Source organism: Sapajus apella, unplaced genomic scaffold (genome assembly GCF_009761245.1).
Source record: "Sapajus apella isolate SASKATOON/1434 unplaced genomic scaffold, GSC_monkey_1.0 scaffold51, whole genome shotgun sequence".
Taxonomy (NCBI): Eukaryota; Metazoa; Chordata; class Mammalia; order Primates; family Cebidae; genus Sapajus; species Sapajus apella.
Genome location: NW_022436991.1, coordinates 274,367 through 289,437, shown reverse-complemented (window position 1 = coordinate 289,437; position 15,071 = coordinate 274,367). Strand labels below are relative to the sequence as shown.

The following is a 15,071-nucleotide window of genomic DNA, read 5'->3' as shown; positions in this document are numbered from 1 at the left end:
CCATCTCAAAAAAAGAAAAAAAAAAAAAAAGATGCTTTTAAAAAAAAGTTTTTTTGTTTTTTTTTTTAAGAGACAGAGTCTCATTGTATTGCCCACACTGGGCTCAAGCGATCCTCCCGTCTTGGTCTCATAGTGGGAGGAATACAGGTGTGAGCCACCGCATCCCACCAAGAGGCTCTTGATGGGGGAAACTGTCTTACAAATCAGCATCTGCATAACGCCCTGGGATTCCAGCGTAAGCATTAAGGGTCCTCATTTCTCCTGCCCTCCTGCGAGGCCACTCACCACCAGGACTCAGCTCAGCACTGAGGAGCTGACCCATCACGGCAGGTACAGTAATCAGGGGTAAAACGTAAAAAAAAAAAGAAAAAAATCCATCAACATCAGCCTTAGTGGCTTAGCAGATTTCTTCAGGGGTGAGAAATTTATGTATTACTAGAGAGCGAAAACATCCTTCACTTATAAAATAAGAGAGAGGAGAAAACCAGAGTCATATGAAAATGTCTTTAATTGTCATCTTTTGGAAATACATTTTTCATTTTTATTTTCACCATACAAAAATGTTAAATATCTAACAATGATCTATCTAAAGCGGGTGTAGCAAAGCAGCTCCATGAGCGTTTGTCATTGCTGTGATCTGTTTCAACAGAGAATGAGCTGGGACATGTTGTAGATTTGCATGATTTCACACACACACACACACACACACACACACACACACCGCTGTACCCCCAGACCACCACCCAAACAAATGAACAGAGACTCTGGAAAGTGAACACGGCGCCACGTGTAAGAACAGAAGTTAACCTTTTTACTCGTACATCCCCCATGAAACTCATGTCTTGGGAGAAAGGAACTCTACATAAATATGCCCAAAGGCCAGGGCATAGGGCAAGCTCCCTCATGGGTAGGTGTGAGTGGACAACAAGCATGAGAGCGTCGTATTTTCAGGCAGCTATGGAGGGAAGCAGGGAGGTACAACCCATTTCTCCACTGGGGGACTAACCGAGGGCTGCAACCGCCTCAAAATCTGAGCGCAAGAAGACACACAGGCAGGAGGACACCCCCAAATTCATGATCACGTCAGGACGTCAGCTTTTTCTGCAGATTTCACAGCCAACATTCCCCATCAGGTGGGTTCTTAAGCACACTGGGTCATAATAGGAAAGGCCTCACAGGAGCAACACGGAATTCACTGGTTAAGCACGTACACATTCATGGCAGCCTACAACCATGATGAATGTCAACGTCCAACAGGCAGTTAGATTAAAAAGGAAAAAAAAAAAAAAAACCACAGCCACAAAAATAAAACCTGTTTTTTGTTTTTTCCAGGAGACAACTTGGTTTCCAACCCCTCCCATACCACATTTTATTAGGTTAAATATAGTATGGCTTCCAAATGTGCCAGCCGGCTCTTGCTCAGGGCGACAGCACCAGTGGTTTGCTGCCCTCAGGTCTTGGTTACCACGTGTCAGGAACTTCAAAGAGCGTGGCAGGGCTGTTCATGGAGATGCTTCCTGGTGGGAAAGAACGAAACAACGTGAACATCAGGATGGCACCTTGAGGAGAACGTGACATGACCAGCAGAGACAGAGGGCCTGTGACGGCTGCAGAGATGGCTTCAGACAGGGCGGGGTCTGGCTGCACAGCCACGCTGGCAAAAGTCCACAGACAGGTCTTGTCTAGGGAGAGCAGTGCCCAGCAAGGGAAGGTGAGACCACAGAAACATCACAGGGGGGCAGAGGAAGCACCTCCCCGCCTCCTGCATCCATCTATTGATCTCACAGGAGTTAAACTGTAGCCATGCACAGTATCCTTCCCTGAGCACCGTGCTGGATTCTTGGCACCACAGTGGGCACTTAATTCATATAATCTTCATTAAAGTCGACCAATGTGGTATCACTATCCTCGTTTTACAGATGCAAGAACAGACTGAGAAGTGGAGTAATAGGACGAGATGCAAAGAGCTAGCAAGCGGCTGAGATGGTGTTTGAATTCTCCCGAAGCACCAAGATCCATGCCAAAGTCCCCAGAAACTGAGTTTCTGTGTGCTGTGCTGTGGCTGTGCCTAGGTGAGAAATCTCAGGTGGGCAGCTATAGGGCAGAGGGAAGCTAACTAGTGGGGGTTCCAAGATCTCAGAAGGGGCAAAAGAAGGTTGCAGCTTTTTCCAACTTTAGCAAAGCTGTCTGGGTCCTCTTTTTGGATTGAAAAGATCTCTTCAGTGACAAAGTTTCACTCTAAGGTTAGAAGCCCTTCTTCTTCATTCACGCCACTTTCTACAATAGCAGAAGCTGTGCCCAGCAACTGAGTTGGGATCTGGACTTCAGCGAATGTGAGGGAAGTCAGGAAAGGGTGTGTTCATAATGGAAAGCCGACCAGGTGTCAGCTGCACAAGTGGTGCCATGCATGATGTCATAAAGTAGGGCTGGCAGGGAAAACTGGCAGTCTCTCTTCTAGCTGCTAACACCAAGATTTCAAAAAGGGAGAGAAGTCTTTGATGATACCTCCAATGGGAAATAACTTTTAAAGATGAAGGGGATGTAGTGTCTTACAAACTAGGGAATCATAACACTCAGTTCAGAGTGGTTATCACCAATAACAAGGATGCCTAAAGATAACAAGGTCTAAAGACAAGAAAAGCACGAAGAGAATTTCAGCTAACATGAGAATTCCCACTTTTGATCCTTTATTGTGATAAGATCCAGGGAGTTAGGATGAGATCAGGAAACGGTAACAGGAATTTTTCTGCCCTGAGTCTCATCGGTGTGAACAGGCTCATCTTGGGCCCCCAGTAAAGACAGCGAGACCACTCCCCAGAGTGAGGATGGGCAGACGATCCACTGAAAAGGACTCACAGGGCTCAGTGAAGTACTGCAAGGGGCCCATGAACACCTGCAACTAGCCTGGCCTTCCCGGTCACACCCTGACACAACACCTAATTTTATGAAAATAAACATCCATAAAGGGCACTTTTATAATCCACATATGAAAGAAATATTGCGGTAGCCAATTAGCCATTCTAAAGGTAAAAGCTACAATGCCCAGTGAGTAACTGAAGTGAATTAAATCCAGCTCAGAGGAAAAAGGAAGATAAACTGCTAAAAGCAACTGCACTGCAATACTTGTAATCTGCACCTGCCATTAGCTGGGGTGTGTGTGAGTGCACAACGAGCCATCAAACACACAGAAAGTGGCTTCATGAAACGCTAACAGGAAATAATGGAATAAGCAAAAGTTCAGGAGGGAGGCAAGTCAGGTTGGACCATTTTACTAGCTGGATGACCTTGAACAGGTCTCACTGCCTCATCTAAAAGATGGACCTAGTACTAGTTTACGCTGTATAGGACTTCTGTGATACTGCAAAGTTTCTGGGTAAGTTTTTAATGAATGCTAGGTCTTTTCCCCTTATCAGTAAGCTGACCCAACTTGGCACAAGGCTGTCCCCAGGAAGCCAACAGTCTACAGTCAAGAAGATGCTACTTTTCAGGGCCTACCTGTGCAGCTGCTGAGCAACACTGATGTGGACAGAGGGGCCAGAACTGTAGGAGTCATCTACAGGAGACCCAGACCAGAGGGGAAATGAAGGCCACTAACAGTGCTTTTTTCACCACCTCCAGAAAGGGAGAGCTGTAGACCAACAAAGGGCCAGTCTAAAAACTGGTGGGGAAGAAGCCATGGTTTTTAAAAAGCAGCAGCTAGGCCAGGCACAGTGGCTCATGCCTGTAATCCCAGAACTTTGGTAGGCTGAGGTAGGCGGATCATGAGGTCAGGAGTTTGAGATCAGCCTGACCAACATGTAGAAACCTCGTCTTTACTAAAAATGCAAAAATTAGTTGGGTGTGGTGGTGGGCACCTGTAATCTCAGCTACTCAGGAAGCCGAGGCAGGAGAATCACTTCAACCTGGGAGGCGGAGGTTGCAGTGAGCCAAGATCACACCACTGTACTACAGCCTGGGTGACACATGGAGACCCCACCTCTACAAAAAATTTAAAAATTAGCCAGGTGTGGTGGCACGCACCTATGGTCCCAGCTACCCAGGAGGCTGAGGTGGGAGGATCACTTGAGGCCAGGATATCAAGGCTGCAACGAGCTGAGATTGTGCCACTGAATTCCAGCCTGGGTGGGTGACACAGTGAAACTGGAAGGGAGGGAGGGAACAGATACTTAAGAACATCTGCCTCCTGCCACAGTGGATCTTAATCTAAGATTAACTTGAATTACACATTTAATTGTAAAACCTAAAACTATAAAACTTCTGGAAGAAATCATAGGAGAAATCATTTCCAACTGAGAGTTATGCAAAAATTTCTTAGAATGACATTAAAGGCATAATCCAAGGGGAAAAACCTGATAAACTAGACTGCATCAAAATTTAAACCTTCCACTCTTCAAAAAAGACACTTAAAAGAATGGAAAGCCAATCTAGAAGAATGTATTTGTAAAACACTTAAAAGAACTTGTATCCAAAATCTATAAAGAGCTCTAAAAATGCAGTCAGAAAATAAACCCTATGAAAAAAGGGAAAAAAGCTCTGAGAAGGAATTTCACCAAATAAGAAATCCAGGTGGCAAATCATCACATGAAAAGACGCTTATTAGCCATTAGGGAAATAAAAACCAAAGCCACAATGAGATACCACTACATGCCCATTAGAAATGCTGAACAAACAAGCAAAAGGGGTGTGCATATAATACCAAGTACTGGTGAAGGTGCAGAGTGAGCGGAAATCCTGTATCCTGCTGGGGGAAATCCAAAATGGTAAAGCTACTTTGGAAACGAGTGCATCAGTTTCTTATAAAGTTAAATATACAGTTACCATATGACCCAGCAATTCTACTCCTAGATATTTACCCAAAGGAAATGAAAAGTTAATTCATACAAAGACCTGAACACAACATTCATAGCAGCTTGATTCCTGGTTGCCAAAAACTGGCAACAACCTAAATAGTGATAGCCGCATACAGTGGAATACTACTCGGCAGTAAAAAGGAGTGAACTGAGGATACGTGCAACACCGCAGATCTCAAACGCATCTGCTACATGAAAGAATTAAATGAAAGACTCAAAAGGCTAACTAACTAGCACACGATTCCAGGAATATTACATTCTGGAAAAGGCAAAATTGCAGGGACAGAAAGAAGATCACTGGCTGCTGGGATCTGTCTGGGGTTTGGGGGGAGGATCGACTCCAAAGGGGCATGAGGGAAATTTCTGGAGTGATGGAGTTCTGTATCATGATCATAGTGGTGGTTATATGACTGTACACAGATGTCAAAACTCATCAAATTGTATACCTGAAAATAATGACTTTTATTGGGTGCAAATTATATCTTTTTGAAGCTGACCTGGCAAGAGATACTAAGAACAATGTTTTTTAAAAAAAAAAAAAAACAAAAAAATTTTAATAGGAAATACTATGCTTCTAGTTAAGACTATTTGACCAAGAGTTTCTACAGTGGGAAAACGCAGGATACAAGTTGCACACAGGTTACAAGGTCGACTGCACAGAGCAAGAATGCTTGTTACTATGGCATCAAGTGGCGGGCTGGGAGGCTTAATTTTCTCCTATTTTTCTGCATTTTCCAAATTCTCATGCTGAGTACATTATTTTTATTAATCAAAACAACAAAAAATTAAAAGGTGGGTAACACAAAAGGTGAATGTTCCTGCTTTTCTACCCCTTTACCTAACTGGAGTTGAAATGGAGAAACTCAAAGGGTAGACATTGCTTTTTCCAGGTGAATCCCAAACAGAATCTAAGGAACTGCACAGGAAACTGGAAGCTTCCCGTTATATCATCTTCCACGGAGTGGAAATCTGTATACAGAAGGGTCCTTTGGGAAGCCCCACACAAGTTTCTAACTAGGAAATGCTCAAGGGGGTATGCCCTGGGGCTGGTTTCCCACACTAAGGTGAGCCCCCTCCCCGCAAGGCTGATGACACTCTGGAGTTGCCAGGAGGAAAAGGACGGCCCAAATGCTCGTGGAGCGCCCTGCCTCTGCCTCACTGCACAGCAGCACACACCTCCTTCGCCACGTTCACTGCAAACCACACTTGAACATAGTTATTAAAAGGCTCCTTGGGAGGTCGCTGAGCTGCCTCAGCCTGGTCTCTCAGGTGACTGACAGCAGCAGCTATAGATATTGTTTTTAACTTTAATGAGACCTGTAACAGCATTAGGAGACTGGGGCTCTAGGTAGGTTCTAAATTTTTATACGGTAACCCTCAGGGTTTAAGCTTGACAAGTACGGTAGGTTAGTCCGAGTTTTAAACAAACTCCAATAAAACTCACAGTTCTTTGGCAAACAAACACTTAAAAGATCTAACGTGTTGTTTTAAATATTAGGGGAAAAAAGGCTTTGAACAATGTCTCTATTTACAGGACAAAAAATAACCATGAGTAGTCAATGTATCTACTTTGGGCACACCTCTGTAAACACAGTCTGACTAAGGGGCTGATGGAAGCTGCTGCTAGGGACCAGCCTCAGCATTTTCAGAATGGTCAGCCTGGGCAGCATCAGATTGTCCATGCGGCCCCAAGATTTTTCAGGGAAGTGAGGGGGTGAACTGGGTTTCTCCAGGCCCCAGGAATACATCAACAAGAACAAGTAGGTTACAGAAATCCTTCAATTAAACATGACCTGGGAAAACAGCCACATTTCCTAAAGACACTTTATTCCAGCATTAATGGCATGCAGAATAGTTTTCCTTTGCACACCAACTGAGTACGTACCTAGAACCGCTCAGATGGAAAGTGGCTGGCACTGCCAATCAACATCGTCATATAAACAGAAAAGGAGGGGACTTACACATTCATTTACCTCCTGAAAACAGGATCCAAACAACCACACTTAGCAGAAAAAGAATTGCTGAGTACATAATATATACATAAACTAGAAGCCCTGAAGGAGAGTAGGAGAGTGGTCACTTGGATTTTTCTTTTCTTTTCTTTTGAGATGGAGTCTTGCTCTTGTTGCCCAGGCTGCAGTGCAGGGTGCAATCTCAGCTCACTGCAACCTCTGCCTCCTGGGCTCAAGCGATTCTCCTGTCTCAGCCTTCTGAGTAGCTGGAGGCACCACCATTCCCGGCTAATTTTTGTATTTTTAGTAGAGACACGTTTTACCATGTTGGCCAGGTTGGTCTCGAACTCCTGACCCAAGGTGTTGGGATTACAGGCGTGAGCCTGGATTTCTATCCCACTTGGATTTCTATGAAGTCTAGATTGGTAATTGTTTCTGATCTAGAACAGCTACAAGAAACACCTTCGTAAAGGATCCTTCATTTCCTCTTAAGTTTGGATGCGTTTCCCCAGCCTCCCACATGCCAGTTAGATACTTTAAGTCTGCAACTCTGAGCCTCAGTTTCTCTGTACAATGGGGAAATAAGATCTATGCCTTACTGCATGTTTCAAGGGTCTAGATAAGACAATAAAAGATGTTCCTAGCACACTGTCTCATAGTATAAACCTAATGAAGAGTTATTTATTCTGCTATTTATGTTATTTTGTTATCTGGGACTGGGTCTAGTACTTAATTTGTAATGTATCTTCGATATCAAAATGTATACTACAAGTTCATGTGCTTAGGTCAAGAAAAAAATTGAAAGAAAAAGAACAGATACAGAGATTAATTTTTTTTTTGAGACCGAATTTTGCTCTTGTTGCCCCGGCTAGAGTGCAATGGCACTACATGATCTTGGCTCAGAGCAACCTCCGCCTGATGGGTTCAAGCGATTCTCCAGGCTCAGCCTCTGAGTGGCTGGGATTACAGGCATGCACCACCATGCCTGCCTGGCTAATTTTTGTATTTTAGTAGAGACGGGGTTTCACCATGTTGGCCAGGCTGATTGTGAACTCCCTGTCTCAGGTGATCCGCACGCCTTGGCCTCCCGAAGTGCTGGGATTGCAGGCGTGAGCCACTGCGCCCGGCAAGATTAAATTTTTAAACATTCGTTTTGTGTGGTATTTGTTGAGCACCAATTGTTCTGGGATTGCTACAACACAGAATATTCCAGCATCCTAATTTTTGCTACTTCCTCCTTGGAGAACAGAAAATACCCTTGTATTTTATACCTTTCATGGCCTCATTGCCAGTGCACCTGAGGATGTGCTGAGTACCTGCTGAGAAGCCCTTCTGAGTACCAGAGCTCAGACCCAACTCCTCAGCACTGTTTAGGTTTGGACACACTTTCACGCCATGCCTAGCACTCTAATACAGTTCCCACCACCACCCGAACCAGGCCCTCGAGGCTCCTGGCACACTCTAAATACCTCTGAGAGTTAAATGCAGACCCTTAACAGGGTTTGAACTTTGTACTCTCACTCATTACAGGACCTTATTAAAGTAAATGAGCAAGCCAAATTGGTTGATTCCACAGGTTCCGCACCTGATATTCTGACCTACATCCTGCTGATACTAATAGGATTAAACACTGAAAACAAACCAGGTGGAAAGGATCCATTAAGTTTCCACCTGGCACCGTCAGGGGTCGTGCTCCATGAATGGTGCTCCAGAAGAAAGCCCGATTCACTCAAGTTCTCTGATTCTATTAAAAGTTGTCAAGATGTCTCTTCCTCTCTGTCTCTCTGCTTCTCTCTCTTTTTTTTTGGCAGCGCTAACAAAGAAGTACAAAATCTATAATTTTTTTCTTTTTAGCTCAAATCTTGTGGCAGTGACAGCTTTACTGTCAATGGGAGGGGAAAAAAATCCCCATTTTAATTACAGTATTATAAATTCAAAACCCTAAATAACTTATAGAAAGTTTTCACTTAAAACGATGAAAGCTATAAAAGGACTAATCTATTAAAGCAGTCTATTATTAGTTATTTTAATATATTTTTCAGATTATGCTGATAAAGAAGGGAAAAACAAAAAGCTTGTCCCTAAGAAGTAATAAACTAAAAAAATCCAGAAGAGACAGATACAAAGGACAGGAATACAACAGGGGAACTCCCCCAACCCTCTAAATCCTGTCGAGTATGATCTCTAGAAATCATGCTGACATTTATTATTTTAACATTTGTTGAGCACATAAAACATGACAGTGGTAATAAAGGGATCAAATTTGAAGACTAAGGATGCTGCAGATTAAAAACTTCTCCAATACTTTTTTTTTTCTTGAGACAAGATCTTGCTGTGTCCCCCAGGCTGGAGTGCAGTGATGCAATCATAGCTCATTGATGTCAAAATCCTGTGCTTATATAATCCTCCCGATTCAGCCTCCTGAGTAGCTGGGACTACAGGCCCATGCAACTAATATTTAAAAAAAATTTTTTTTGTAGAGACAAGGTCTCATTATATTGCCCAGGCTGGTCTCAAACTCCTGGGCCCCCCATCCTCCTGCCTCATTTTCCCAGAGCAGTGGGTTTATAGGTGTGAGCCATCATGCCTGGCTGCTCTCCAACAGTTAATTTAGGGATAGGAGAGGAAATAAGTAAAGGGAGACACCCAGAGTCAAGGAGACAGTTAAAATAGACAATCCAGGCTTCAAACACGAGTTTAAGTTTTCTGTTGAAATTCAGCTTCAGCATAATGTATAAAAAGCGTATGTGACATTTTTGCTGCTTGTCTGATTTCGTTAATATCAGTGAGATTCAGAAAACTCCCCACAGTCAGATCAGTCCACATGCAAAAGGGGATGAATTAAAACAGTGAATTCACAGGTTGGGTATGAATCGAGTTCCACCGCTTGACTACTACTTTCCTTTGATTTGACTGTTAGTTCTGCTAACTGTGACAACTGTCACAATACAAGACAAAGGAGAATGATTATAATTGTGTCTGGGTCAGTGTCTCTCAACATATAACCTTGGTTAAAGGAACTGGCTTTCTTTTTTTGTGTGTGTATGTGAGACAGGGTCTCACTTTGTTGCCCAGGCTGGAGATCTTGGCTTACTGTAGCCTTGACCTCTCTGGGATTGGGTGGTCCCCCTACCTCAGCTTCCTGAGCAGCTGGGACTACGGGAATGCACCATACCTGGTTAATTCTTATATTTTATATATATATATATATATATATATATATATATATATATATACATACATACATACATACATATATATATTAATTATACTTTAAGTTCTGGGGTACATGTGCAGATCTTATAGGACTGTTACATAGGTATACACATGCCACGATGGTTTGCTGCCTCCATCCCCCCCTTCACCTACATTAGGTATTTCTCCTAATGTTATCCCTCTCCAACCTCCCTACCCCCTGCTATCCCTCCCCTAGCCCCCCACCCCCCAACAGACCCCAGTGTGTGATGTTCCTCTCCCTGTGTCCATGTGTTCTCAATGGTCAACACCCACTTATGAGTGACAACATGCAGTGTCGGGTTTTCTGTTCTTGTGTCAGTTTGCTGAGAATGATGGTTTCCAGATTCATCCATGTCCCTGCAAAGGACATGAACTCATCCTTTTTTACAGCTGCACAATATTCCATGGTGTGCCACATTTTCTTTAGCCAGTCTATCCTTGATGGGCATTTGAGTTGGTTCCAATTCTTTGCTATTGTAAACAGTGCCGCAATGGACATATGTGTGAATGTGTCTTTATAACAGAATAGTTTTTGTATTTTTAGTAGAGACGTAGTTTTGCTATGTTGGCCATGCTGGTCTCGAACTCCTGACCTCAAGTGATCTAGCAATCTTGGCCTCCCAAAATGCTGGGGTTACAGGCATGAGTCACCAAGCCCAGCCTCATCGGCTTTCTTATAGGACAGACTAAATGGCTCTAGAACCTTGGGCAACTCACATAACCCCAAGGCCTCTGTTTTCTTCATTGTAAGAAGGATAATGATGACAGTCTCCAGGATTACATGAAAGAATTTCTGTTACACATTAAGCATTGTGCTGGCCCCTTAGTAAGCACTCAGTCAACAGTGGCTACGATTACTGTCACTGTGACTGGTGCCTTGCTGGACGGCCCCCAGCAGCAGGGAACAGCCTTTTTCATGTGCTGACTGACAAGACACACTTCTGGCCTCTTGTTCTGGCCCTGCGTGGCATGCGAGCATGAAGGGCTGAGTTAGGCATATCTGTGGGGTGGAAAGGACATGGGATTCGGCTCATGTGGGCCTGGGTCTGCCTTCTGGCTGTGCTTCCTATGAGCAGCATGGCCCTGCACATTAGCCTCCCTCAGCCCAGGCATCTGCTTCACTCAAATAAGGATGATGATTCCCACCTCAGGACTATGGTGAAAATGAAATAAGGAGAGAAATGGCTCCTACTACAGCGTCTAGCATGTAGTAGGCTCTCAACAGGTGCTAATTTCCTGTCTCCTTTCCTTCTTATATAATTCTGCTTAGGAGAGAACCAGGTTGCCTGGGGGTTTTGCTGGAAACAGTGAAAACTCTGCTACTGAAAATAGCATGTAGGAGGGGCCTCTGCGCACATTTAAATGCACATTTTAAATATTGAGGCTGCTTTAAACACATCAGCAAAACCTCTACACCATGGAGGAGAGAGAGATTACCAAAATAGACTAGCCATCTTTAACAAGGAGACCCCCCCAGGCCTTACGCCACCCGAGCCAGAGCTTTTTAGGATTCCTCAAATTAAATTAAATTGATCCTAAAAATATCTTCTCTTGTGGAAGACTACATGGGCTTTGCCACCAAGTGAAGCCTTGCTATAATTTCTCCCCCAAAATAGGAGATTCTAGAGCATTTAAAGAGTCCACAGCCCCAGAACTTCGGCAAGATCCAACACAAACCTGCTGGAGAAAGCTCCTTCTTCATTCTTTTTAATTTCTTGGCCTTTTTCCTTCCCTCTGAGAGGGGCTCTGCACAGGAATTGGTCTGCTCAAGCTCAGCGTCGGAAATCTCCCCCGACACTCCGTCCTCCAGGCCAGCTTCCTCTTGACTAGGACTCAAATTTCTCTTTCCTACTGTGCTGGGAGCTGTAAAACTGAAATGCAAAAAGTGGAACAACATGAAAGGTGCCGAGAGTTACAGGAAGACTAGTCTATAAAAATATTTTAATACTCTTAATTCTATTAACACTTAGCCAGCCATCAACAACATGGGCAGCTGCTGCCTGTGTGTAAAAAGTAAAGACCTTGTTATGAACTGAAGTCTGAAAGTTTACCTACAACACGCTTATTCAGAAAAAAGTCCTAAATTATGCTTGTAAATACATACAAATCTAAGCTGTTCCGAGTGCTCAAGAACACATTTGTAAAAGTTCCTAGTCTCTATTGTGAAAAAACTATTGCAACAGAATAGAATAGCAGAGATACTATAACAAAATAATAGTTTTGATTACATTAAGTCAGAAGATAGCATTATTCCCTTCAATGACTGCCTAATGGATAAACAGCAGAAATGCAGAATTCTTGAATCGGTCTGCTATCCCACGGCTTAAAACTTGGATATAGTTACAGGGCATACCCCACCTTCATGTAATCCTCTTCTTTTCCAAAAAGATGACTTGTTAAATGTATAATTAAATCTGGTTTCATTTTGAAAGCTTTATAGGATTTGACATATTGAATTAAATCAGATTATGTGTCCTGATTTTTCCTTAAGAAAATATTATCTGAAATATAACTAGATAAAAACAGCGTCCACATAACACATAAACATTGAGTCCTTTCTCCTCTAAATGGGTCTTAGAGATTTTTTCATTATAGCCCCCAAGTTATGAAAAGCCTAAAATAAATTCAAGGCATTCTATTTAGGAAAGGCCATTCAAGCACGTGGGGAGGGTGGGGAGTGAGAGCGATGAACTGATCCTACCAGCCTTTCCTAGGAGGTGGGTACTTTTAAATTTTATTTATTTATTTTTGAGACAGGGTCTTGCTCTGTCACCTAGGCTGTAGAGCAGTGGTGCAATCTTGGCTCACTATAGCCTCTGCCTCCTGGGTTCAAGCAATTCTCCTGCCTCAGCCTCCCAAATAGCTGGGATTACAAGCACCTGCCATCACGCCCAGCTAATTTTTGTATTTTTAGTAGAGATGAGGTTTCACCATGTTGGCCAAGCTAGTCTTGAATGCTGGACCTCAAGTGATCTGCCAGCCTCAGCTTCCCAAAGTGCTGGGATTGCAGGCGTGAGCCACCATGCCCAGCTAGGACGCGACTATTTTAAAACGTTCTATATAAAAAACGCTGGCTACCCAAATATTCAAGTTCCTCCACATCACTCCTGCACTGAACATCTTCCCTGAATCTGCCAACTGCACTTGACGGTACACTCAGAGGATGGAGGAGGAGAACACACTGCCTTCCTGGTGCATCTCTAAGGCATGCGAAGCAGAAGAGGCTGGAGCACACTTCCTCTTACTACTGGGCTGGCCAGCCTTTCATTTGTCCTCTTTTTCATGTCTATTATAGAGAGCTTTCTGAAACATCTCTGAATTGAGGGACTCTGAAAAAAAAAAAAAAGGGATGATATCAATGGTAATGTTTTGCGGGGGGGAACGGTTAAAAATTTATGCTAAAGTTTACTGTTTAAAAACTGATAATAGCCGGGCGCGGTGGCTCAAGCCTGTAATCCCAGCACTTTGAGAGGCCGAGGCGGGTGGATCACGAGGTCAAGAGATCGAGACCATCCTGGTCAACATGGTGAAACCCCGTCTCTACTAAAAATACAAAAAATTAGCTGGGCATGGTGGTGTGTGCCTGTAATCCCAGCTACTCAGGAGGCTGAGGCAGGAGAATTGCCTGAACCCAGGAGGCGGAGGTTGCGGTGAGCCGAGATCGCGCCATTGCACTCCAGCCTGGGTAACAAGAGCGAGACTCCGTCTCAAAAAAAAAAAAAAAAAAACAAAAAAAACTGATAATACCTTTAAGAAGATTTTTTAAAGACTAAAAAAATTTTACTGATTTCAGAAAATTTAGAAAATTCAGAAAGTATAAGATAGTAAGGGTTCTTCCATCATGAAAAGGGAAGAGGCCTAAAAATTCCTTTGCACTGTAAATTCAGGAACCTGGTAGCCTCTGAGACATAAATATTTAATGAAAACTCAGCTAGAACCACAGGCATTAAAAATATTTTGTGAAGGGGATCCTGCAGCGGGTCCTTCCAGGGTGTGACATTCAGCTGGCCTTCCAGGGTGACGGACTTTCCACCCAAGAACCATGGCCCAATTTATCCATAACCTTGTGGAGAAGACCCTGGCGCTGGCGAACACTGTTGTGACTTATTCAAAGCCTCAACTGGCCACATTTTAGTACTATGCCAAGGTTGAACTGATTCCTCTTACCCCTGCTGAGATCCCTAGAGCTTTTCAGAGCCTGAAAAACAGTCAATAATGCCCAGACTGGTAGCTTCAAACAACTCACAGTTAAGGAAGCTGTGCTGGACCGTTTGGTGAGGTGCTTGATGTGGTTTTATGTCGAGGAGATCATAGGCAAGTGTGGCATCATTGGCTATAATGTTTGAAGAGCAATCTTTAACATCTGATTATATGTGATTTATTATTTGAGCATTGTTGGACCATGTACGATCAGATTGCTATCTGAATAAAATAAGACTTGTAAAAAAAAACACTTTGTGAAATACAAAGTCTAGAAATAGCCCCAAATGTACGTAGAAATCTACTGTATGATAATGGTGGTATGTCTAAATACTGGGGCAAAGACAGACTTTAAAAAAATAGTGTTGGGACAAGCAGAAGATGATAAAATTAGAACCAGTCTTCATACCGTATAAAAGAATAAATACCAAAGGCATTAGCTTTCTAAATGCAAAAAAGGCAACTTCACAGGTACTCAAAGAAAACACGAGTGAATGCTTCCAAATCTAGGTGTAGAAAAAGGTTTTCTTGCCATGTCTTACAATCCAGACATAATAAAGGATTTGTAAATGTGACTTCATAAATGTAAACATGTTTTATAGGGCAATAAATAACGTGAGCAAAGACAAATGACAAACCAGGAGGAAATATCTGCAACATGTATCGCAGATAAAGGGTTAATGCCCCTAACAAATAATAACTCAAACATGAAGAGAAAAAGAAAGACCAAAAGTCCTATAGACAACGAAAACTGAAAAAGCTATGAATAAACAGCTCATTACACACACTCCTTAAACACATGAAAAGGTGCTCAACTCCATTCATAATGCAA

The 15,071-nt window shown here is 43.0% G+C and overlaps 1 protein-coding gene and 1 pseudogene across 1 annotated transcript in view; one reads left to right on the top strand and one right to left on the bottom strand.

The window, feature by feature from the left end:
- Positions 1–490: 490 nt before the first annotated feature.
- The window catches only part of PARN (poly(A)-specific ribonuclease), a 199,364-nt gene continuing 184,783 nt past the window's right edge, over positions 491–15,071 (bottom strand). Inside the window, exons 23-24 of the mRNA XM_032242717.1 lie at positions 11,717–11,910; positions 491–1,517 (exon numbers count right to left, since the gene is read on the bottom strand). Of these exons, the coding sequence (XP_032098608.1) occupies positions 1,462–1,517; positions 11,717–11,910 (250 nt within the window). The 3' untranslated portion in view covers positions 491–1,461. The remainder of the gene's footprint in view (positions 1,518–11,716; positions 11,911–15,071) is intronic.
- LOC116526439 lies at positions 14,059–14,423 on the top strand (annotated as a pseudogene).